Source organism: Rattus rattus, chromosome 7 (genome assembly GCF_011064425.1).
Source record: "Rattus rattus isolate New Zealand chromosome 7, Rrattus_CSIRO_v1, whole genome shotgun sequence".
Taxonomy (NCBI): Eukaryota; Metazoa; Chordata; class Mammalia; order Rodentia; family Muridae; genus Rattus; species Rattus rattus.
In genome coordinates, this window is record NC_046160.1 from 85,573,283 (window position 1) to 85,598,443 (window position 25,161).

General features: G+C 44.8%; 1 protein-coding gene across 3 annotated transcripts in view; it reads left to right on the forward strand.

Annotated features, from left to right (window-relative positions):
• Daam1 (dishevelled associated activator of morphogenesis 1) overlaps positions 1-25,161 on the forward strand; it is a 160,678-nt gene that overhangs the window by 77,067 nt on the left and 58,450 nt on the right. For all 3 annotated transcript variants that reach the window (XM_032907909.1, XM_032907911.1, XM_032907910.1), the window contains exon 3: positions 8,196-8,285. In XM_032907909.1, coding sequence (XP_032763800.1) covers positions 8,196-8,285 — 90 coding nt within the window. The remainder of the gene's footprint in view (positions 1-8,195; positions 8,286-25,161) is intronic.

The following is a 25,161-nucleotide window of genomic DNA, read 5'->3' on the forward strand; positions in this document are numbered from 1 at the left end:
CAGTATTGTAGAGCATACAATGGGAAAAGAGGGTTCCATCCTGAGAGGGCACTGTGGGTGCTGGTGTACCCTTGAGGTACTCCGGAGAAGGTTACAGCCCACTCAGTATGTAGGAACTTGGGTGTGACTAGAGTCTGGGGATTGGACTTGTTTGCCATGGGCAATTTTGTAGGACAGTAAAGACTTGTTTGAGTCATAGACTTGAGAGTTCTCTGAACTGTGTCTATGCAATCAGATGGAAGGTTAGCTTGTCAAGGATAATTATAAAGCAAAACAAAACACAACAAAACAAACTACAAACATAATAAACACACAAAATGGTGATGGTGAATGGCTTGAGCAGGAGTACCCCAAGGGCTTTAGTTCTCCTTCCTTGTTTTTCTTACTCTCCACCCCCAATTCTGGTATTGCACAAATGACATCCTAACCTCTGTCACTCTCTGTATGTTTTTGTCCCTGTGTGGGTGAGCTGACCTCATTAGAAATAGACTACTGGTCTACCACACCCTATAGAACCTCCAGTAGGCTGAAGGTCTTATATGTAATCTTACATTTCAGTCACTTAAAATCTCAGAAAACAGTGTGTCTTGTCAGGCGTTTCCAATTTCCCCGTGGTTGTTGTGTCTCCTGTTATTGGGTGGAATTGGTGGAGCCAAGTGCGACAAGAAGGGGGGGGGTACCCATTTTGTTCTAGTGTGCCCCAGTGCTTCTCCATGACTAGCTCTTTTTTTTTTTTTTTTTTTTTTTTTTTCCTTCTTTTCCTCCTTTCCCTTTAGAAGGCATTCCCAACCTCCACTGCCTGGTGTGTCCCAGTCTTTTCTGCCACATGTCTCTTTCTCGCCCTCCTCAAAAAGGGTTTTTGTTTTGTTTTGTTTTAAATCTCAGAAAACAGAGTTTGTAATAAAGTACTAATCTTCCTACTCATTCAAGACCTTTATTGTATATTATTTCAAAATGCCTTCCTTTGCTTTATCTAGCAAATCAGTGTGTTTCCTTTTATTGATGTGTTCCGTGCTGATTGTTTTCTGATTTATGTGGGTTTCTCCCTTGAGCTACTTGGTCACACTAAAGGGTAAGTGTAGGGCCAGTGAGATTTCTTTGTCCACACTCTGTCAGAGTGCAGGCTTAATAGTACATTTTGTTAGGGCTAAGCCTAGAACTGTGGTTCCCACAGCTGGCCCTCCTTCAGAGTTCTTTTCTTCATTTAAAAACGTCTTTGTTCAAGATATTAGAAAAAAATACATGTTTTATAAATAGGTGAAAAGACCATTTCTATCTTTGTTGAGAGGAGTCTTTAGGGGTTTTCTGTGAGTTTTAGCTTTTAGGAAACAGGCTTTCTAGGGAGAGGGATGGTGCTGAGTCAGCACAAAGCTTTCTCTTGTCACTCACTAGGTCATTGTCAATTAACATAAAGATCTAGCCCAAAAGAATAAAATGAAGAAGCAAGATTTTGTGACCTATATGAGGAGAAGGCCAATCCAGGCTGAGGTGTGGTGAGATGCAAACACAACCTGGTGTTCTTGGCTTTCTGCTTTGTATACTTGTTAATCTTAGTGGCAAACCCAATACCCCAGGACTAGGGCTCCTCATAGTGCTGCTGCTAGTAACAGAAGTCAGGGCAAGGAGGCCACTTGGATGGTAAAGTGCTTGGCTAGAACACGGAGCCTTGGGTTCAACATCCAACTCCAACATCCAGTACTCCCTGTGGGGGGACCCACATCTAGTACTTTCTATGTGTGGGGACCCACATCCAGTACTCCCTGTTATCTCAGCACTCCAGAGATGCAGGCAGAAGGTCCATAGTTAAGGCCATCCTTGGATGCACAGTGAGTTAGAGGCGAGACCGATTTCATAAAATCCTTTCTCAGTAACAACACAAACAACTCTAACCTGACAGAAGCAAAAAAGGCTTATTAGTATTAATGCATCACCTAATTAAACTATTAAGTTATTAAATTAATTATTAAGAGGACTTGGGGAATGATTGACCTAAATGCCATCTATACTAATAAAATTTTTGAAAATGTTCAAAGATGATGGTATTTTGTTGAGGTGACTTGTGGTATTGAATAAAAGTCGTGTGTAGAATGGTGGACTCGGAGCTTGCTCTGAAGGACATGCAGCCTTCCCCTCCCCCTCACAGGCTGCTTTCTTTTTCAGAGCTCGGTGAAGGTTTCAGCTGGAAGTGCATCTCCTGGTGATGTCAGATGTGCTGTCTGTCTCTGCCCCCAGGAATTCCGTTTGTCTTCCTGTCACTCTTAGCAGCACACTTGGTTTTTTTTGTGTGTGTTTCTGAGGCTTCATTGAAGTATAATTTACACATTGTAGAACAGTTTGACTACTTTTAATAAATATATAGTTATACAGTAGTCACAACCCTAAGAAAACAGGTTTTTCTGACTCTATAAGACTTACCTGCTATTTTAAAAACTTATATAAAGAGATACTACTTAAATATAAGACGTAGTGATCCGACAATCCACGGTTGTCTCTTTCAGTTTCTGGAATAATTATCAAAATGAATGAAGTCACGAAACGAATGCAAAAGAACAGGCAATCAGAGCATGTAAAGTTAGATTCATTAGGAAAATGCAAAACAAGACTGTCTAGGATAGCATTCGACATAAACAAAGACTGCTCACATTGAAAAGACATGGTACAAAGTGTTGATGACAATGTGGAGGTACTGGAATACCTTATCCTGCCCCTTTCCTACGTCAAAAACAATATTCTCACTATTTTTACAAACCAACCATGGTAGCTCATGCTGTAATCCCAACATTTGGGGTTGCTATGCAGGGATAAAGAATTGGTTTGAATTTTGGAACCCATATAAAGCAGGGCACAGAGGCAAGCATCTGTATTCCCTATGCTCCTATAGGGAATTCCTCCTGAGGCAGGGGGATTGCTACAAATATGAGGCCAGTCTGGGAAACTTAATGAGTTCCAGGTTAGCCTGAAAAAGATCCTGCTTTAGAAGGAAACATGTGACAAGAATAGCTTGTGTTATTTTTGTGTGAGTGTGATGTGTTCATGCATGTGTGTGAGCTCAGATTCTCCTGTACCATGATGCATGTGTGGTGGTCAGGGGACAGCCTCAAGTACTTCTTCACCCTCCGCCTTATTTGAGACAGATGTCTTCTCTTAACCCGTCCACACCAGGCTGCTGAACTGTGAGCTTCTGGGGACTCTGCTGCCTCTACCGCCTACCTCCCTGTAGGAGCACAGGGTACAGATGCTTCCCTCTGTGCCCTGCTTTGTATGAGTTCTGGAAATTCTAATCATTCTTTATCCCAGCATGGCAAGGACCTTCCCCATGGAGCTCTCTCCCAGGCCCTCGGCTCTAGTCTGTAACTTCAGTCGGTTCCACTTTGATATCCCTTACAGCTCTCATCCTGACTGTTCTTTCCTCCTACCTTATATGTTCCCTCCTCCTGCATTGCTTCTGTGTCATAGTGTATCAGGTACTGGCAATAAATGCGAAGACGAATAGAACAAGATGATCTACTGTCCTCTAGGGACCAGTCCCAATGGGAGGGGCCTGCCGATAACATGAGCATGGTCGAGTGAAATGCTTTAGGGCACTGAGGAACTGGCCATCCCAGGCAGTCAGACCAACCATCTGAAGTGGGTGGCTGATGCTCTGGGAGAGCTGGGGTGGCTAGGATGGCTCTGGGATGCATTGGGAGGAGCACACTTGAGAACGAACACACACTACATATGCAGAGTTTCAGGGGCTGAGGACATGTGGTCAGAACTGCTGGAGGGGGGCAGGCAGGTGAGGCAGGCCAACAGGGGCCCTGTCAGGGAGCACCCGACCTGCTCACAGCTTGTACTTTGTCCTGCGAAGGAAGAGAACTGGAAAGCCCCCTATCCATCTCTGTAGAGGTTATAAGTACCTGAAGCCAGTGTGTCTTACCCGTCTACCCGTCTTTGCATTCTTTATGTTGCCTGGCTCTGGTCCTAGACCAGGTAAGAGATTGCTGATGGAACCCTCAGAATCATGCATTCTGGACACATCATTAAATAGGATGCCAGAGTAGAGAAACTTTCTAATGGACCAGTGAGGGTCTCTATATCCGGTACATTGTGTTTCTGCACTCCTGAATTTAAGTTATCTGCTTTAATCTTTGCTGGCTTGCCTGGAAATCTACCCCTGGTCTTTGGTGACTCTAAGGATAAAGACCAAGTCGAGTGTGGTTTTTGTGGCTGCTGTTCAGTGTCTCCACTGCCTGCTTAGTTCCTGCTGACCATGTCACTTACCCGGAGAAGCCTTTGCTGTACCAATTTTCCCACAACAAGCTTAGCATGCCATCATCCTTCATCTGGCCTCCGACTTCTCTTCCATCCTTGTGAGCAGGTGATGCCCTACTGTCCTGAAACCTACCTGAGTGCCTGACTAGATACTCAGCACAAACTACCTTTTCTTCATGAATGAATTCCCGAGGTGACTAAGGGGTTGCATTTACATTGTGTCCTCAGATAAAGGCATTGAAGGTCAGAGGCCACGTCACTCGCCCAAGATTATAATCAATAAAAGCTGGACTCAGGGACAGCTGCCAATAAAACGTGTCTCTTACTTCTAGCAGACCCTTGATGGATGCCTCTTCATGCCTGATTCTGCGACGTGAGCCCACCTACCTGCTGGTGGACTAGACAGTACCGTGAAGGAGCACAGACTCCAGAGTCTGATTGCACTTAAGTCCCGCCTCCATGGTTTGCTAGTTCTGTGCCTGGGGCAAGGTGCTCCACCATTCCATGACCCAGATTTTCAGAAAATGGGTTAGTAATAATACCCACTTGGTGGGATTGTTGTATGAGTTAAAATAAATTAATTTACATAAAATGTTACTAACAGACACATGGAAAATGTTAAACAGTCGTTAGCTATTATTGTCAGAATACATGTATTCTTTTCCATGTCCTTATTGTAGATCAAAATTCTCTGTGGGAACACTACAGCAATTTGTTTTTTGTTCTGTGAATATTTCCTTTTGGCATTAGACTGTCCGCCCCAGCTCCTCTGCTCTCAGTTTAAAATAGGTCATATCTGCAACTCAGCAAAATCAAATACTGTTTTGCTCACACTATGAATTTTAAAGTTGTAGGATTCATACATTTTTTCACACTGATACTCAGGAAAAATGGTGCTGTTATGTAGTTAATGTGTGTTGTTTCCTCAAATCAAGAGCATTTTCCCAAACTAAGCTGGGTACTGTTGAACAGTTTTATTAACTTGAGCTGATCTCTCGGAAGTGATTTATGTTTGCTTTGTTTCCCCTGTTTTTCAGAGCAGGTGTGACTCACAGGAAATTTTAAAAGGAAGGAAGATAATTACTTCCCATATATAAAGTTGCATGCCAGAATTTCAGCATTTTAAACATGTTTCTCAGAATGAAAGTTTCTGTACAAGTTCTTCTTTCCTTCCCTGGCTGTTCATTAGACAGCTTCTTTTGGTTAGAGAGAGAGAGAGAGAGAGAGAGAGAGAGAGAGAGAGAGAGAGAGAGAGAGCATGGTTTGGTGACTTAACTGTTTATCTCACCCTTAAAACTAGCTAGCAACTGATCTGTGTTCAAGTGAGAGGAGCGGCAGCAGTGCAGCTGCCACCGTGCCTGGCACTGAGTGTTTCGTCGTTGCCCGTGCTCATAGGAGGAGTTAGTGCTCTGCCTGTTCTGGAGAGGAAGCAGTGACTTGGTGGGATTCCGAGGGGGAAGCTGGCCTGTGCGAAGCTCTGGAGGGACAGGTGTTAATAAGATTAAAGCGAAGAATTAATCAGAAGCTACCCTGGCAGAGAAAGTCTTCCAATTGGAAAGCTTCAAGTGTCCAGCTGAAGGATGGGTAATTAATTTGTCAGGCATCGTGGAAGTCATGAAGACTCTGGACTGGAAGCTTGAAATAGCACAGGGTTTATTTTCAAGGCAGTGGCTCCAACACATGGTTCCTAGACCAGAGCATCAGAATACCTTGGAAACCTAACAGAAATGCCCATGCCGCTGCACCTCCATGTGGCCTACATGCTAGTGGTCAGTGAGGTCAGAAGCCCTCTGGTGATTCTGGCGCTCACCCAGGATTGGAAGAGGAGTGATTGAAGAGAAGCAGTCACGCTGAGTAGTCAGGACTGCAAGGACAAGGAAGATGTGTGAGGGGCTGAGCCAGAAGCCCCGAGCAGGGTTATTGCGACATAAATATGTCTGGGTGGTTCCACTGTGAATAGACAAAGGGAAAATCTTTTCAAGGAGGATGTAATGCGACTTGATGACTAAGTCATCATAGGAGTGTAAAATGTCAGATAGGATGCCAGTGACCTGTACCTGCATGTCCCCAAGTATGACTGACAGCAGATACCCACACAAGCCATTCAGGAGGAGAGCTTGCCTTTAGAGATCAGAACCTTATTGAACCCTAATTTATAGCTTTTATCTTTAATCCACACCCAGCCACGTACAGCTCTCAACTAGATAACCTTCCCTGTGGGAAGGAAAATGAACCAGGCGCTCAATACCAATAATCACATTAACTATGGATGGAGATGCCAAGACTCTCTCTCTAAGTCCTCCATATTCATTATCTCTTTGCTGCTATTCATTAGTTATAAATGTCTGTAAGTTGACTTCCCAAGCTCTCCACCCCTTAGGCTTAATCTTTCTGAGCACTGAGCTGAGGAGCTGAGAGTCTGGACCCTGGAGGCACACAGCTCTGGGTTAGACCCTAGCTGCTTTGTTCAGCGTGTGTAGGACGGAGGACGTGTCCAGTCTTCCCCCTCGGCTCCCCTCAGCTCTTACAGAGGAGGTTATTATTGTAAGGAGATGTGATAGTGAGTGGCCCTCTTTAGGTTCATCCTGAGAACTGAGTAGGAAATGTCGGTCTGTACATAAAATCCTTAGGAAATTCTAGTTGAGGCTTATGGTGATGATACCAGGCACTTACACAAAACCCGACTGGCTCATCGTGTTCAAAATTAGACAGAAAGTTCCCAGGTCTGGAGAGATGGCTCAGTGGTTAAAATCTCTGGCTGCCTGCTCTTCCAGAGGATCTGGGTTCAATTCCCAGTGCCCATGCAGCAGCTCACAACTGTCTGTAACTCCAGTTCCAGGGGAGCTGCTACCTTCTACCTTCATGGACATCAGGTGTGCAAAACACCCATTCTCATAAAATCATAATAATAAAGGCGTTCCTTGGCCTTCTACCTCCCACCCAGTGATGCTCATAGCTCAGTGCTTCAGCTAAACTGGCTGTGGTTCCCCTTTGTACCAATCTATTACCCAAACCTAGGCTTTGATTTCTGTTGCTGCCTTAATCAGTTTTATCACTATAACAAAAAAAAAAAAAAAAAAAAAAAGCAAAGCCCTCATGTAAGATAATGAGCCTATAAAAAGAAAAGGTTTATGCCTCCCACAGTTTGGGAGACTCCATATCATGATCCTTGGCGTCAGTGTTGTGGACCTGAATCAAGACAGCATTATCATAAAGGGAACTTGGCGAAGCAAAGCCATTTACATTATGGCCAGGAGACAGGGAGGAAATGGACAAGTCCCTCAATCCCCTTTGGGGGTATACCCCACTGACCTAAGTTCATGTTTCTTCTAGTTTCTACCCTGGGGAACAGCTCTCTGGTACATGGACCTTTGGGGGACATTCAGAATCTAAATTACAGCAGTGCATCTACAAATCCATTTTTGGATAATGACTGTGGAGTGCTTGGAGAAAAGATCTTGGCATTTAATAAAAACTCTATCTGTCTCAGTGTTATTGTCTGGTACATTTTCATTCCTGTCGTGTGTGAGTCATCCAGTGGTCAGCCCAAGAGGCCATTTTCGATAATCACTGTCCTGTCTGGAAGATTGTCAGCAGCAAACCATCATTTTTAATATGATTAATCCCGAATTCCTGTGGCTTAACAGCCTTGCAGCTCGCTCAGAGGAGCATATATATATAGTGTTAGCAACAGCTAAGGTCCAAACTAGCCATTTCCCCCAGATCTTGGGCACCCCGAGTGCTGTGCTCTGTCCACCGGTGGTGCTGCTGTCTGGCCACAGGATGCTACATTAGTAGTCGTAAAGCACACCTTGAAGTAACTCCCATCTGAAGTGTGTGTTGGTGAATTGCTTTTCTCCTTGAACACTGTAAATATACTCTCTAGGGATAATACTGATCGATGTAGTACTAATCTTTTTTTGTTTTCTTCTTCTTCTCAGGATGAACTCGACCTCACAGACAAACATAGGGAGGCCATGTTTGCACTTCCAGCGGAGAAAAAGTGGCAGATATACTGTAGCAAGAAAAAGGTAAGATACTCACCAATCATAATTAACCAGGAGAATGTCACCCCTGACTCCTTTTGCTCCCGCATTTCATCAGACAGCTCTTTATGCTGTGGAAACCAGTATGAACGTGTCACATTATAGCCTTGCGGCTCCATATAGTGAAGTACTTCTCGGATGTTGTTATGAGCAGCCCCCAGGATCCTCACACCCGTCACTGATACTCATAACTCTGTGTAGTTGAGACCTACGAGAACACAGGCTTCTATGAGGCAGAAGCTTCTCCCATGCTCCTCCCATAGCGGTTTGTGCACGGTGGTGAAGATAGATGTGTGTCATGGCTTTGTTTACATACTGTGGTAAAACTTTACATTTTGCTGCCTCTAGAAGGTGGCCTTGCTGTCCCCGCAGTCCGAAGAGCTCTTCATCCAGTTCACATTCCATAGTGGACAATGAGAAACAAGAGAAGCAGAACGCACTGTCTGTCTGCTGTGTACATCCCACAGCACATCTGTGAAGTTCACTGGACAGTACACTCAGAGGAACATGTTCTCTCTCTCCACTGTGGGTCCCAGGGATTGACGTCAGGGTGTCTGGCTTACAAGGGTTTCACCCACTGTTTGATCCATGGCAGAGTTCTACATTCCTTCAAGGCTCACTGCTAGGAACATGGCTGCACCTTCATTCTGGGTAGTCTCTTACAGTTAAAGGCTGTGCTCAGGGGATTGGGAATTTAGCTCAGTGGTAGGTAGTGGTAGCTGTGCTCAGGAGATGGGGCAAAGGACACTGGGGGCAGTGAAACTACTAAAAGCCTTTCTCTCTGCATCCATGGTACTGGGCATCACTGGGCAGAGAGCACTGGAATGAAGTTCATGCTCCCATTTTTAAAGCTGTACCAGATTCCTAGACCATCCCCATATGCATTTTCCCCCAATTCTATCTGAGATTTGAATTAAGTGGGTCAAATAAACGTCCAGGTCAGAGCCCCCACCTAAGAGAAAGAGCCTGCTCTCTCTAACATGCAGCAGACACTCTTGACCTAGGGACCCAGCAACAAATGCAGCAACCAGCATTGGGAGGCCTTCTATCCTGGCCAGATGCACTTTGGAGCCTCCATCTATTGGCGTGGCTATCTCTCAGTGCCTCTGCCTGGGTCACTGGTGTGTCACCCATCCCAGAGAGTCCTCCTTGTCTCTCTAGCTGACATCAGATGCTTCTGAGCCACTGTGTTCTTCTGATGCGTGCAGCTCTCTCCTCATACTTTGTACTAGAGTGGTAACACCTCACTGGTACTACAAAGAGTGCCACAACATGTAACGCATACTTAATTTTCCACCTGTGCAGTTAAAACAGGTGAATGCCGTGTCAGATTTCTTTTTGGTGGCCTTTGCTGAAAGAGCTGTCCAGCTCTAACATCTCAGTATCATCTTCAGATCAGCCCAGATTATAACCCTAATGCCCTCATCATTCAGTAGGTAGGTCCTGGTCCATCAGTGTGTCCCGTTTCTGTTCTTCCACATTGGACATGGTTACCTCAGGATATTTACACTGAAAGGTCAAACAGCATGCTTCATTCACTAGAGAGATTTTAGAATGAATGAAAGCAGGATGTCTCTAGTCCTGCTCTGATAGATGAATTTAAGTCGTCATTTTCCTTCAGTTATTTACTTATGTTACTAACTGATGATTTGTTCATTGTGTGGATGCGCATGCCATGACACTCATGTGGCTGGCGGTATGAGAACAGTTTTCAGGAGTTTTCTCCTTCCACCTGTGGGACCCAGGGATCGAACTCAGATTGTCAGGCTTTGGGGCAAGTGCTTTTGCCCAACGAACCGCTTCACCATAAACAGAGGACGTGTTCTATTTGGTTAGTCCTGGTGTAGACTTTTTCCCCTCTAAATTATGAGACATTGCAAATTGAGGTCTGAGTATATGTCCCAGAAGATGGAAAAGGAAATGTAACTGGGGACAGCTTACTGGGGGAAGTTCTCTTCTTCCTTATATTTTTTTACATCCTTGATAGCAAGTAAAAGTTAATCATGGAAGCACCTGCCCTTACATTACAGAAGACAAACTAGAAAATGGTGATGAGCCCAGGCTTACAGCTGCTGCTCACTGTCCTGGCTTCTAAGACCCCTCTGCAGGTTTCAGTGTGTGTGTGTGTGTGTGTGTGTGTGTGTGTGTGTGTGTGTGTGTGTGTGTGTGTGTGTGTGTTTGTGTGTGCATGTGTCTGTCTGTCTGTGTGTGTGTTTGTGTGTGTGTGCATGTGTATGCGTGTGCATGTGTGTATGCGTGTGCATGTGTGTGTGTGTGTGTGTGTGTGTACGTGTATACATCTACTGTCTCAATCACTCTCTATCTCATTTTCTGAGAGATGGTCTGTCTCTAAACTGGATCCTGCTGATTCTGCTAAACTATCAGGCCAGCAAGCCCTGGGACTCCCTTGTCTCTGTGTCCCCAGTGCTAGGATTATGGGTACCACCTGTCATATTTGGCTTTGTGGCTACCGAGGGTCCACACCCAAGACCTTCTGCTTGTGAGGTAAGCACTTTTCTAGCCTCTTGACTCCAGATCATCTTGACTAGAATGTCTCCCGTTGTTAAAATGATACTGTGCCTGTGGTCTAAAACCAGAGCCTTTGGACACATCAATCAACTGAGAGGCGTGTATTGAATGACTGATGACAGAAACCTAACCATATGCTCTTCACCTCATAGCATGGGCTCCATGGAGGCCATCCTTTGCCTTAAAACAGATTATTTCCCTTGGAACCCAGGTTTATCACCAGTAAGCCAAATCACATCCTTCTCTAAGGCTGAGGGCAAGCTACACCTATGGCTCCTTAGACGTCCATCTCTCAAGGTTAGAACCCAGGGCAGCATAGACGTTCACCCACACAGTGAAGCCATAAGGTGAGGGCCCATGACAGCCACAGAAACAGACCACAGGGACTATGAAGAGCATGTTCCCTGTGCAAAAGTGAACAGAAGTCATGGATGCACAAGGCCAGAACAGCTCCAGGCCAGGCAGATCTCAGCCAGCTTCGGTCTCTCCTTCCAGCGGTAGCTTGGATTCCAGCAATGGTTCCTCTGCTTATCAACTATGTGAGTTAGGAAACTTATCTATTTGAGTCTCTGGTTGAAAACGTATTTCGAAAGCCAAAATGCAATGAAAGTATTTCTGGGATGAAAATGATAAAAAGAAATTAAGTGGAACCTTGCCTGTTGACTGGTGTGGGGAGTGTCCGTGATGGATGTTGTGGCCTCGCTGAGATCCAAACACATCTCTCACACTTGCTGCGCTGGCTGCTCCGTCCTGGTTTGCACACATAGCAATCCATTGTCAAATTCTTAAACTTGCATGAAAGGTCCAGAAAAGGTCCTGTCGGTGGAGTTGGGGGTGTTTTCAAATAGGAAATGTTTGTGGTTCTTATCTTTAGAGGTAATTCCTTTTTAGCTCCAATCACAACATATCCTTTTGTTTAAATGAGGTTTTTCCCAGTCTCTAGCCAGAAATTGCATCTGTTAACAATCTTTGGATTTTAGACTGAAGCTTTTAAAACAATGAACCATCTGACCATGAAAGGCATCTGGCCGTGCCGCATTTACTTATTGTTCACATGAGTTTTAAGTCCTGGGAACAGTAGGGAGGAGTTCTGCAGAGGTGACAGTGAAGTGTTGCTCACTGCATCGTGGTGACTGCACGCATAGGAATAGTCTTCAGCTTCTGTCCTTCGTGTCATTCACCCAGTGTTGAGTATCTCGGCAGTGCTCTCTCTTCCAGAGTCTGCAAAGCCAACTGGGCTGTATATACTCTGCCACAGAGAATATAGCTAACAAGGGAGATACCAGCCGTTCACAAGTGTGCCTAATCTTGCCTGCTTTGCTCCTGATCTCTAAAACCCCAAATCTCATGAGTCTTCCTGTTGCATTTCTGTGTGTCTTGTGGAACCACTTTGGGAAAGGTGAATTTCCACTGCCTTCCTCCTCTTCTGTGTTTGTTCGTGTATGTGTGCATGCGCATCGCTCTCTCTCTCTCTCTCTCTCTCTCTCTCTCTCTCTCTCTCTCTCTCTCTCTCTCTGTGTGTGTGTGTGTGTGCTCGATCTAGCTTAGTTAACTCAATCTAGGACTGGGCTCTTCTCCATCTTGGCTATGGTCCAACCATTTTGATCTCTGTATATTGCTAATCTGGTCCTGAGTACATTTTCAGGCCATGTAAGGGAGGGAAACATGACTGGTCCTTTGTTTGTTTGTTTGTTTGTTTATGGTGATTAATCAACCCCCAGGCTCTCTGGTTCTCCTTTCAGCACAGCAGTGGTGATGAAAGCTGTACTTCTGGAGGGCAGGAGGGTTGCTGTCCTTTCAGCTCTTGGAGATTTAGGGCAGTCAGCATTTTAAGGGCAGAGGGGGTGATTGTATCAAAATAGGACATAGGGGGTACATATTCTGAGGTCATGGGATTAAAGGCAAAAGGAGCCCTCCCTTTCCTACACAACTGTCAAGCAAGCCAGCTGAAGAAGGAGGTCAGATTTTGCCTAACCACAGGCTGTGGTGCTGGGGTATTGAAGAGGGTGGATACTATTTTCTTTCTTTTTGCTCATTTGCTTTGCCATGCAGTAGACTGACATTGGCTCTTCAAGTATCCACTGTACTAGATGTCAGGATTTGTGAAAGGGAACCAGCAAAATAACCGAAACCTGACACTGGACCTCTCGGGCCAACCCTCCACCTTTGCCCAGTTTCTGAGCTTCTTCACAAGGACTTGATTTGGTTTCCAGCCTGTGATGCTTAACTTTGGTTTGTGCTGGAAAGTGATAAAGAACGTGGCAGAAGCCACCCTGGTTAGAAATAACGAGCTTGTCCTTCCCTGCTTTCATGAGTTTAAAGGGACACAGTAGCGTCCAGCCAGAAGCATCTCCGGACCCTGCAGGCTTCAGGGCTGGCTGTCCTGTGTCTGTGTGTTCTGTGTAGAGACTCCCGAGCTGCAAAGCAGTAAGAAATGACAGGCTCTGGGGGCCTGGCGTTTGACTCAGTGAAGCAATGTGTTGCTGAAGTCCAGGTTAGTGTATAATTAGCTAGAGTACATACAGTGTCTGCTCTAGGGAGAATCAGCAAGATTCTGGGGGAGATTAGACAAGAATGTCAGTTTTCCTAGAGTAAATGGGTTTGGAAGAAGCAGATATCAATAAAACCAAATGGTTGCCATCTTGTCATAAACATCACAGAACAGGAAAAGAAAGACCTACCTGTGGCTGTGACTCCAGTGACTTCCCATTACTGCTTTGACTACTCCTGGGTTCCCTAGAGGGTTGCCATGCTTACATCCTTCATCCAGAGATGGGTCCCCTTCAGTGTCTGAGCCGTGTTCTCACGACTGTTATCTTTCCCCCTCCATAACCTCCACTCTGTACTTTCCCCTGTATTCCTCATTTAAACTGTTCACTCTGTCTAATTGTGTCTGATGAGATACAGGCCTATTAGGAGAGCTTTAAGAGGCTTCAAGTGAAATAGGAACTTGAACACTGGTGTGAGTTGGGTAAAGCCATGTTACCTGTTGCAGCATTACCATGTTCTGGTAAAGAGGAGCTGCCCCAAGACCTCCCACTAACACTCACCTTGACAGCCTGTTCCTCCCCACAGGATCTACCTTCTCTGCATGCTTCAGCGACTAAGAGACATAGCAGGGCAGGTGTACAATGTGGCTTTCACCTTCCTTTGTTGCTAGATATGCAGTTTAAATAAGACCCTAACTCTGAGATCCTGATTGGCCTCAGGTACGTCTGTAGTTCTTTGATCATGAATGTGTCTGCATAGCCTGGAACACTCCTCTTCGAGGAAGGGATCTGAGAAGTAGGGAGAGTTAGTGGTGAGGGTGTTCTCTGCAGTGTCTCTGAAAGCAGCCCAGTGCATCAGGACATCTAAGTGACAAGGGAAAGCTCCCAGCACTTAATGTTGAGGTTAAGAAACAAGCGCTAAAGCCATGGAATTAGAGTGGTCACAAGTCTGTAGGGGCATGTAGACAGACGTGTGGACAGCTTTTTAGGAAAGATTCTGGGTGATTTACTTTATTCTTTTATATACATTATGTATTATTTTACATTTTTTAATTTTTCTATAGTTCATTATTCTCTGCCTTGCCTTGAAATATCTTTATCTTGATTGCCAAAAACAAAATTTCTTGGTTTGAAAAATATACAGAATGCTTTTGAATCAGTCAGTTTTCAGTGAGAGAAACGGGACCCATAGGAAGCTATGGTTAGTCAGTCTTGTGCATTTGTCATAGGGAACTCTTCATAAGCTGTCCTGCAAGGCTCTAACTTTGCATCGGGTGTGAAGCTGCGCGTCCTTGGGCAGGAGGGAAGGGGGTGTGTAAAGTGCAGAATGACAGCTGTATCTCCCTCACTGCCTGTGACATTAATGTGGGTGTCCTACTGACACTGTTGAACATGCTCATGTCTGGCCCAGGCATGATGAAAAGGACATAGGAAAGGTCACTATTACAGTTGCTGACCTGCCGCTGCCCACAGCAGCCCAGAGAGTCACCAGGTGAGCTACCCAGTGTCAGAACTGTAGGACCTCTCCGGCTCTTCCTGTGGCTCTCCTTAGACCTTTCAGGAGACTCTGAGTGGCTTCTATGTCAGTGACTACAAGAGCCACAAGAAGACAGGGAGGAAATGAGTAACGCATTCATCTTGATCTCAGCCCTGGTGACCCGTGGGTGTGACAGTGTCTGTTTAAGTGGAATGATCAAAATCTCCTCTTCAGGCAGCTATGAGTATTTGGGGTTTTTCAAAATCAACTTCTTGTTTTGTTGGGGTTTGTTTTTATTTTAATATTACAGAGGTGGTAAGTTTTGTATCTCTTTGCATTATAATCAACAGCTTTGAAGAGTGTTTTTGACGAAATCAAGGTCAGGTTTTGGCCTAACCAACTATGGCTATTCATACTTAACAGGATCAAGAAGACCTGGGAATTGGAGAGGTTTCTGAGAATAAAAAGATGTGATCCTTTTATTAAACCTCACACAGTTTAAAAAAAAAACAAAAAACTGTAGAACCATGGTGACACTGGCTCAGCTCCTGTGTGAGTAGCTGTCCTGTGCATACCTGTCAGGATCCAGCCAGGAAGTATGCAAGTCAGTTTAGCCTATTTGAATATAACAATGGCAAGGCACATTCTATTAAAATTAAGAGGAAAAGTATATATTCAAAATGCAAACAGTGCTTGTTGTCATGACAACCCTGGCATTGTTTACTTCCTGAAGCTTCAGGTTCCTTTGAGACCACAGTGTGTGAGTGTGTATGAGTGGTGTGTGTGTGTGTGTGTGTGTGTGTGTGTGTGTGTGTGTTTATATGAGTGTGTATGAGAGTGTGTGAGTGTATGTATGTATGAGTGTGTGAGTGTGTGTGTGTGGACTGATTGTGTAAGTAACTTATATATAACTAACCAACTTAAATGGTCAGTGGGAGCCAGATGTACAGCACCTTGCTCTGCTACAGACTCTGTTCAAAGTTGTGACATTAAAATGCAGTCCTCCATTCTGCAGAATTATGTCTGCAGCTAACAGAACAGGCTTTCATGTGGAAAGAAAGAGAGAGAGAGAGAGAGAGAGAGAGAGAGAGAGAGAGAGAGAGAAAGAAAGAGGAAAGGAAAGGAAAGGAAAGCAAAGGAAAGGAAAGGAAAGGAAAGGAAAAGAACTAACTGTCTGATAGCTTTCTACTCAAGTCATAAATTTGCACATCCACAGTGAGTGCACCTGAGAGGCAGTACTGCCTAAGGGAAGGGAATGAAATTGCACAATCTGTCCAGCACTGCACAGAAGTCTGAATGTTTCTGTTGCAGAGAAGTCATTGAAATGTTTTACTTTCCCTGTGTGTCTCACAATCCAGTTGAAATTAAAATCAGGAGAAAAGACACTGCTCTTTGGAAACAAAATCCAAGGTTCAGGAAACAAAAAGCATTCCATTCAATTACCCATGAAGCTATACAAAATATGAAGTATTACAAGTATGTAATGATGGACAATTGCCTCAAGACTGCTTCTACACAGTGTGGCTGCACTCTTCCACCCTTTAGAACTCTGGTGCGCTCAGGTCCCTACCCAGGCAAATAGTGTTTCCACCTTTAGCAAGCTCTTGACTGATAGATGCCATTTTGAAACATAGGAAGTTGCTGATGCCTGGGTTCCCTCCGCGGTGGCCAACACACTGGTGCCAAATCAGCATGTGCACACACAGTGTGGCTGTTGGCCAGACACTGCCCTTTCTTATGCTAACTGAAGCCAGAATCTTCATCTTTACCATCTCTTTACAAAAGTTTTGAAAGCCTTTCCTCCCCCTCCTTCATCCTCCTCCGCCTCCTCCTCCTCCTCCTCCTCCTCCTCCTCCTCCTCCTGCTCCTATTCCTTGACTCTTCTGGATTTTCAAGAATGGAGGGATTGGGCTGGGATGTTTCTCAGAGGTGGTAGAATGCTTGCCTGGCATACACAAAGCCCTGGGTCTAATCCCTAGCACCCATAAACCAAGTGTGGTGGTATATGCCCCTACTCTCAGTGCTGGGGGTAGAAGCAGGAGAATTGCAGTGGCGCACATGCATAGTCTACTCAGGTGGATGTATGTTGGAGTCCAGGGCTGTAGTTCTATGTTGTGTCTGTGTTGAAAGGGTGTATCACTGAAGTTCAACATCAATATTTTGGATATTCTAGGATAGGGGAATGGAGATTGGGAGCTTAAGGTTGCCTAAGAACAGGTGAACTGGTTCAAGTCAAGAAGTCCAAGGTCCTCCTCAGCTAAGTGAATCTGAGACCAGGCCAAGGTACCTGAGTCCTTGTCTTAGGAAGGAAAGGGAAGGAAATTCAGGAGGTTTCCTTGTCTGTCTCTTATGCCTAAACCCCAAGCTTCTGCTTTGACACCCTGCCCCTAGGTTTGGAGGCTGTTGACCCTGTAGTCTATAGACACTTTGTTCTTACTAAATTAGAGATACAGGACAGGTACCCATCATCTCCCTTGTGGATCCTGTCTCTCAACTGTACTTCCTAGTCCCTTTCTTGAGCACATAGCAGGGCTTTACTCTGGGTCGCCTTTCCTTGTAGGTAGATAGCACCATCTGGAAGAGGATGGGGGCCCCTGTATTTGTTCACTCACAACCAAGTTATGTGGGGTAATGGGATGGCTTCCTGTGATGTTCTCCTCTGCATCTAGACATGGGCTACCGAGACAGCACCCAGCTCCCCCACCACACCTGTTGCCTCCTGGCCTGACAACGTGAAGATTGCTTATGCCTCAGCTCCCACCACTGGAAGAGACTTGGAACATCAAGTTTGGATGGAAGCCAAGAGAGAGCAGTTATTCTCCGCTGCCACACACACAGCAGCTCCCCTTGTACTCCAGATCATTAACTCCTAAGCAGGTTCCTGTGGCAGTGCTGGTATAGGTCAGTGTGCCAGTTGCAGAGGCTGGACTCCCTGACTGTGCTGTGGGTTCCTCTGTCTGTGCCATAGAGCGCTTAAAGGCAGGGTTATGAGGGAACAGCATTCAAAGTGTGACTTCCGGGCACATTGAAGTACATGTGCATACCTCATTTCCATTCCTAAACTTTTGCAGACCACAGGTGTGGAATTTCACCAGGCATTAGAACAAATTGTCATTGTAACCCGTAGAACCCAGGATATGTTCGGGTGGGAAATATGAGCAAATGGTCTTAGTGACAGTTGTAGTGTTGCAGAAAGGGACACCACTGTGTTTTATGTCTGAGAAGCCACAAGTATCTGGCAATTCTGCTTATCACCCTGATGAATCCCAAGGCACCTGCAGCATATGAGACATGTCTGACAAGTTCACACACTCTCATGGTATCCTCAATACTGTATATAATATTAATACTTAATACTGTAGGTGAATGGCCAGCAAACAAAGTCAAGTGTAAGGGGTGGGGAGAGTGTATCTTGAGTGCCAATACTGCGTAACCGGAGATAGAAGCCTGAAGCACTTGGAGAAGGATCAGTAAAGATGAACGGTCTCGATAAGAAATAGAGAGGAAATTGATTGGCAGTACCTGACGTGAGTGTTGGGGGAAGTTGGCATACATAACCATCTCTAACCTATGAGTTTTTCCAGTCTCAGTAATCAATCAGTCAGATTTACAGAGGATACTCCATGCTTTTCACTCGGCTCCCCTGACCATCTCTAACCTATGAGCGTTTCCAGTCTCAGTAATCTATCAGTCAGATTTACAGAGGATACTCCTTGCTTTCACTCGGCTCCCCTAACCATCTCTAACCTATGAGTGTTTCCAGTCTCAGTAATCCAGTAATCAGATTTACAGAGGATACTCCTTGCTTTTCACTCTCCCTGGTTCTCTACAGACTCTTGGTGGCCCCCACATTCCAAGAGAGACTGCTCAAAGCCTGCCTGACTCACCAGCTCCAGGAAGTAGATGCATGAATGACATCAATGCAAGGAAGTGGCCCCTTAGGAAGATAAAGGATAAGGAAAGTTCTTTCCTGTGTGTGTTTCTTTTGTTTTGCCCAGCGGTCAGGCACACCTGCTGCTGTTGAGTCCTCTCTCTGGAAGGTAGGAAGAGGTCTTATGTTTCCCTGTGAATTAGGTTTTGTCACTTCTAATTAAGGGTTCCCAGAATTCCTCCCTCTACCAGAGCCTAGTGATTTGGGGAACTTGTTCTGGATCACTGAAGGGAATGCACTGAAGGATTCCACAAGTTACAGTTCAACACACCCTGCCCTTCTGCACATTACAGAACCTGTGACTTGTGCAGGCTTACGATCTGCCCTGCAGAGAAGGAAAGGTGTTTTGTTTCCTCCATTTGTACGATGTGCTTCTCCATTTACCCACATAGAGCTAATAACGACAAAGTGATATCTTCCAACAGGGGCTTTTTATATCTCTATACCCCCACCCCCAAATGCCATCATCAATTCAGTAGTATGCTAGGGAGCCACCCATGAAGGGGGCTCTTCCCAGGACACTCCCTCCCTGAGGGAGATATGCCTCTATATGCACACCATTGCCCAGATTTGCCTCGTAATTTAATTACTGTTTCCAAAGGGTCCTCTCCTTTATGTGCACATTAAGCTTTATACTGCAAATCATAAAACACTGTTTTCCCAAGAGCAGCTTAAAGAATGCCTGCCTGACAGCCTCTTGAAAGCTGGCCTAGTAGCATTAAGTCTGGTACCAAGATGTGGAGCTGAAAAGGCCAGAGACACCTCTCCCTGCACTTCCAGGCTGCATGTTAACCTCCAACCAGACCATGTTCTACCTGGGTCTGTGGCACTACATGGTGACATATGGGTCAAAAGTGACTTTCACAAGCTTACTGAAACCATTTGTTCTGTATTATTGCCCACATTAGTGTCATAGAGGAATACAGACCTGCATCACTTCTGAAAGTACTGTTCCCACGATGTTTCTTTTTCTTTGTCATGAAAATGAGAGGGGATTGTCATCCAGAATTAAGTTCAGATGCTGAACTTGTACCTGTGCAGCCTTCCAGGTTTCAGCTGAATTCCATGCGCTGCAGTGCTTTGCCAAAGAAATGACCTGTGAAAGTAAATGAAGCTAATGTCTCAGTCTGGGAAATAGACTGTAAATCTCGACTCCTGGGTTTAGGTGAGCATTGGAGCTGTTTTGTTAGCTCTGCCAGCCTGAAATGTTTCCCCACTGAATTCAGCAGCTGGAGACTCACGAGCCTCTGCTTAGAGCAGTCAGCTGGGGCTTGTTCAGGAACCCGGAGAGGGCAGGGCGTGAGCTGTTTGAGAAATACAGGCATCTTGCTTTGTGTTGTTGCTCCACAGTGACCAGACCTCTTGAGGGGGAAGGGGGCTCTTATTGCTGTTCTAGTTGGCTAAAAAGTAATAGCAGTGTGACTTTCTCGTGAGGTTTACCAGAGTAAATAAAGGTCAGGATGTATAGAAAAGATCAGTGTAACATCACATGCTGTCATGGAAGAAACTTCAAGGCTTTCTTCCCAGTGGCTTTCAAGTAGGAGTCCAGTTAGTTTGAACTTAGAAGAGGTGTTCATAAACAGTGGAGCTTATTGAAAACATGGGGTTAGTTACTTGCGATTATTGGTAACTATTGGAGAGAATTGATATGCAATAGGTACTGTTGTTGATAGCAGTTGTGGGGAGGGTGTGTGTGTGTGTGTGTGTGTGTGTGTGTGCGCGCGCGCGCGCGCGCGCGCACGTGCACATGTGAGCAGCCTGACATGGATGCTAAGAACCAAACTCTGATCCTCTGAAATAACAGGAAACCCTCTTAACCACTGAGCTGTCTCTCCAGCTGAGCTGGTGCTCATCTCTGAACCTCTCAGCCCTCAGCTTTAGGAACACAAGTGGATGATCCACTAGGGGCCCATATCTCATATCCATGGCTCCTGATGAGGAAAGAACAGAACTTGCTCATTTCTGTATAGGCTCACCCTTGTTCAGGACAGAACTCTATACTCCTGAGTAAAAGAACGGAAAGATGGAGGATGAATTTCATCTGAAATTTAATTCAGTATTACAGATCATTCATGTGGTAAAGGGGGATTCTGACCTGGAGGTGTAGCTCAATGGTGGGGAGCTTGCCAAGCGTGTGCAAGGCCCAGGTTCAACCCTAGCATCTAAAGATATCGAGGAATTCTGCTTGATTGCTCAGGTCCCAGATTCAGCAATATAATGTTAATGTTTTTGCAGGGCTTGGCTGTCTGCACAGACTTTTGAGTTTAAAAACTAGATCAGAGGATCTAGTACATCAACTGTGTATTACTGTAGCCAGCATTGGCTCCAGACCATACTGTGAGAAGCTGTATTCTGGGGCAGCCGTCTCCTCCTCCTCCTCCTCCTCCTCCTCCTCCTCCTCCTCCTCCTCCTCCTCCTCCTCCTCCTCCTCCTCTTCCTCCTCCTTCGTTTTTATTTTTTGTTCAGAAGCTCCAAACCCACTGAGCACATGGCTGTATTGGATGCCTCGTTCTGGAAGGGTTACATCTTCTGAATATGTGGAGGATAAAGTCCTAGGAGAGGATAGAGAACCAAGGACTCCTCCAGTGAACATGATGGTCTTACATGAGAGGCTGACACATGGCAGACATGGCAACAGAGACTGATAGAAGTGAAGTGGCTGGTGGAGGGGATATTCTCCAGCAAGAATCCTGGGCAAGTCTGAGCCTTTGATAATTTGGGCATAGGAGCCTGCAGCAGAGTATTAGTCAAGCACAGCGGCTTCCATGTTTCACCCTCACAGGCTGTGTCTTCTTCAACCAGGAACCCTGCTGAACTGCAGTTAAGTGCGGAAGATGCTTAATATCTCCTCTTAGTGTCCCAAATGTTCTCCAGCCTCCCCTTTGCTCTGGTTCACAATATTGAAAGAGGGATTGTTAAAACCTTGATAGAATACCAAAGGATTTCACCCACTGAAGTGCAAATTGTGTCTGATACAGTGGATTGCTGCCCTCTTGACTTTGTGAATTTCTTCTTCATATATATATATATATATATATATATATATATATATATATATTCTTTGGATTCTGTTTTGAACTGGCAAATATCAACTCCCTCACATACTAATGAGCTCAGTAAAACCTTTGATAGCAGTTCATGCTGACATTTTATTCAGATTTATGTGAGGTCTTTAAGACTGTTTTATTTGGGAGTACAGGACAAGTTAGCCAGAGGCTCTGTGGGAAGGTGAGAACGTTATCTGGGCTCTACTGGACTTTTCTACTAGATACCAGAGAAGGGAAGGGGTGAGGTTCTAGGGTCTGAAGAAGTGTTCTTATGAGCCTAGAAGACATCCCTTTGGTGTATTAAGAGGCATTTTGTACAGAAGAGCAGAGAAAGCAGAAGCCAGAAAAACATTCCACCGCTGCTCACACTTCTCACGGTGTCTTGTCCAAGATTTAGCTGTGGCAGTTGTCGCCCATGCTTGATTCTGCTAACATAAGATTTCTGTTTTAGAGACAAAGCATCTTCATTCTCAAAATAAACCACTTGCATGTGTAGTATATGGCCTCTTTTGTTTCCAAAAAAAAAAAAAAAAAATCCTGATAAAACATAGGCCATCATGTTCTCTACTTTATACACAGTCTTTCTTTTTTAGTACTAAATGTTGTTACTGGGACTGTCAGGAGTGCAGGGGCCTGTTCTGTTTCCTCTTGGAGAGATTCTGATCAGAAATCTTCTTAGAGACTGCTCTGAGTGGTCCATTGTTGATATAAATATGTGAGAAGAGCCCTTCCATGGAAATAGATCTGTGGGAGTCCTCTCTGCAAACAATGGGCAATGGGCGAGCAAGTCAGAAGGCCTTATGGAAAGCATGTGATTAACTATGACTGAGGAAGATAAACAGTGCTATGCAGCCAATAGAGAAGATACCTGTGGAAGTACAGTCACTTACTCAAATTGTTTAAATACCTGCTGGGTCATTATTGGTGGGAAAGATTAGGCTTTCTCCAGGCTGTTCCCAAGAGGCAAGAGTAAGGCCAGCAAATGCCTCAAGTTACAAATAAATATCTGTGGGTTCAGCTCGTTTGAGTGCTGTTTCCAAAAGATGGCATGATTCTGATCCCCTTCTTATAGTGATCAGTCACCTTTTATTAAGTTTACAAGGGGACACAATGAGAGGAACTCCATTAGGGTGTCTTTAGGGTCAAAGACCACACAAATAATTCTATGGGCTTTCCTTAAAAGCCTGCAGACATTTTATAGCATTCTGAAAGTCGTCTTCACAAGTCATCCTGGTTCTTTTCAGAAGAATGACTGGTGTTCTGAGGCTGAGGAGGTGCTGGCTTCCTGGCAGATGGCAAAGCCACTGTTCTGTAATCATCCTGTGTGTGGGTCCAACCGGATTTTGGTAACAGATGTACTTGATGTGTAATTGTGGCAGTGGTCAAAAAATATAACAGGGCTGGGAATAACAGTGACCATATGAGTATCTTGTAACATGACAGTGGAGAGATTATTTCCTGAAGTTGACTGTCTGTCCTTGGCAAGCTTCATATAGAGTATACATTTTGTTCATGGCTACGAGTTGAAGGCAGGTATTGTAAGGACCAAAGGAAGCAACTGTCCAGGAAGCCCAGCTTTGAGAACCTCTTAGTCCTCTTCTCAACAAGAAGAGCAAATAGGAAGAATTGGGGGTATGTATAAGAGCGTAAAAGAGCTAATGATGCTACACTATGTTCCAGCTTGGGTTTATTTTTCTATAAAATGTGTTTTTATTTTTTGTAATTGTAATTAAACTATAATTACATCATTTCCTCCCTCCAGCTCTTCTATCCTCCCCCATTATTCTTTCTCAAATCGATGGCCTCTTTTCTTTGATTATTGTGGTTACAAATAAATACATACATATGTACATGTATATACATACACACATATATACATACATGCATATTACATAAATATATAAGTACAGTCCACTATGAGTGTATGTGTATATGTATGTATGTATGTATGTATGATTTCAGGACTGACAACTTGATACTGGCTAACCAGTTATGAGATTCATCCCTTGTTGTGGTTTGAATAAGAATGGCCCCCTTGGCTCGTATATTTGGATGCTTGGTTTCCAGTGATGGCTACTCAGAAAGCATTAGAAAGTGTGGTCTTGTTGGGGGAGGTGTAGCCCTGGAGGAGGGCTTTGTGGTCTGAAAAGCTCACACCAAGTCCAGTGTGGTTCTCTTGTGGATAAGATGTAAGCCCTCAGCTACTCTCCAGCACCACACCTACTTGCTTATTGCCAAGATGGTCAGGGACTGACTAACCCCTGAAACTGTAAGCAAGCCCTCAGTTAAATGCTTTCATTTATACATTGTGTCTCTTCACAGCAATAGACAACTAAGAAACTCCTAGAAAAACTCAACCCCCTTGTCTCAGCAGTCATCAGTTGCCAGGAGTTCTCTGTCTAAGGATGGGGTATGATGAGACTTCTACCCACCCTGGTGCCATAGCTCTTGGTATTTGCATTGTTCAGATCTTTTTCAGGCAGCCATATTGGTGTAGTATCATGCATTCAGCCTCCCTGTCATTTCTTGGAAACACAATCTCATAGCAGATGTACTGGTCCTCTAGCTGTTGCAGCCTTTCTTTCCATGGCCCTTTTCTAAGATGTTCTATGAGTCTTCAGTGCCAGAAGCTCCGACTATACCATTTGTAAAAGTCGGATGGAACTTTTTCAGAGAATGATGAGTTTGGCGTGGGAGTAGACTGTATATGCATGTAGATAATGCTTCTCTAGAAACATTGACAGGTTCCAAACACTTCCTGAGTCAATCCTAACTTCAGCCGATATTGCAGAGGTAAAGCAGTGTCAGGGAGGGGAGAAGGCATGGAATGTAATTGGTGACCATGTTAGGATTTTGATGGCTTCAGCCCTCTTGAAAGCTGTGTTAGGTCCCAGCCAGCACAGATGTCGACAAGTGTGCCACCTCTGTCAACTTGGCTGTTTTTGTAAAGAAGCCATTACTGAACGTGGCACTTCCCATGTGTTTCTGTTTCTGTTATGGCTGCTTTCCTCTCACACAAGGCAGAGGCGCAGCAGTGACCATGTCCTGTACGTAGCCTGAGAGACACCTGTCGGCCTTTTAGAGCAGTTTGCTGACCCTTTGCTGCTGGTTGGCCCACATACTGGCGTGTCCTGAGAAGGTGCCACTGAGACTCGTCTTAAGGTGGAAGAGACAGGCTGCAAAGTTACCTAGTGTACCCGTTTCCATCTGTTCCCTGGACCTGCTCTCAACACTGCCACCAACTCGTCGTCATTCGTTTGAGTTTTCTCAGACTCCTGGATCATGGAGACAGACTTATAGAATCCATCTGTCCTTTTCTGCCCAGTTTTCTGTTAAAAATTCTAGACACAAGATGGGTTACTTAGCATCCACTATATTCATTAGTCTG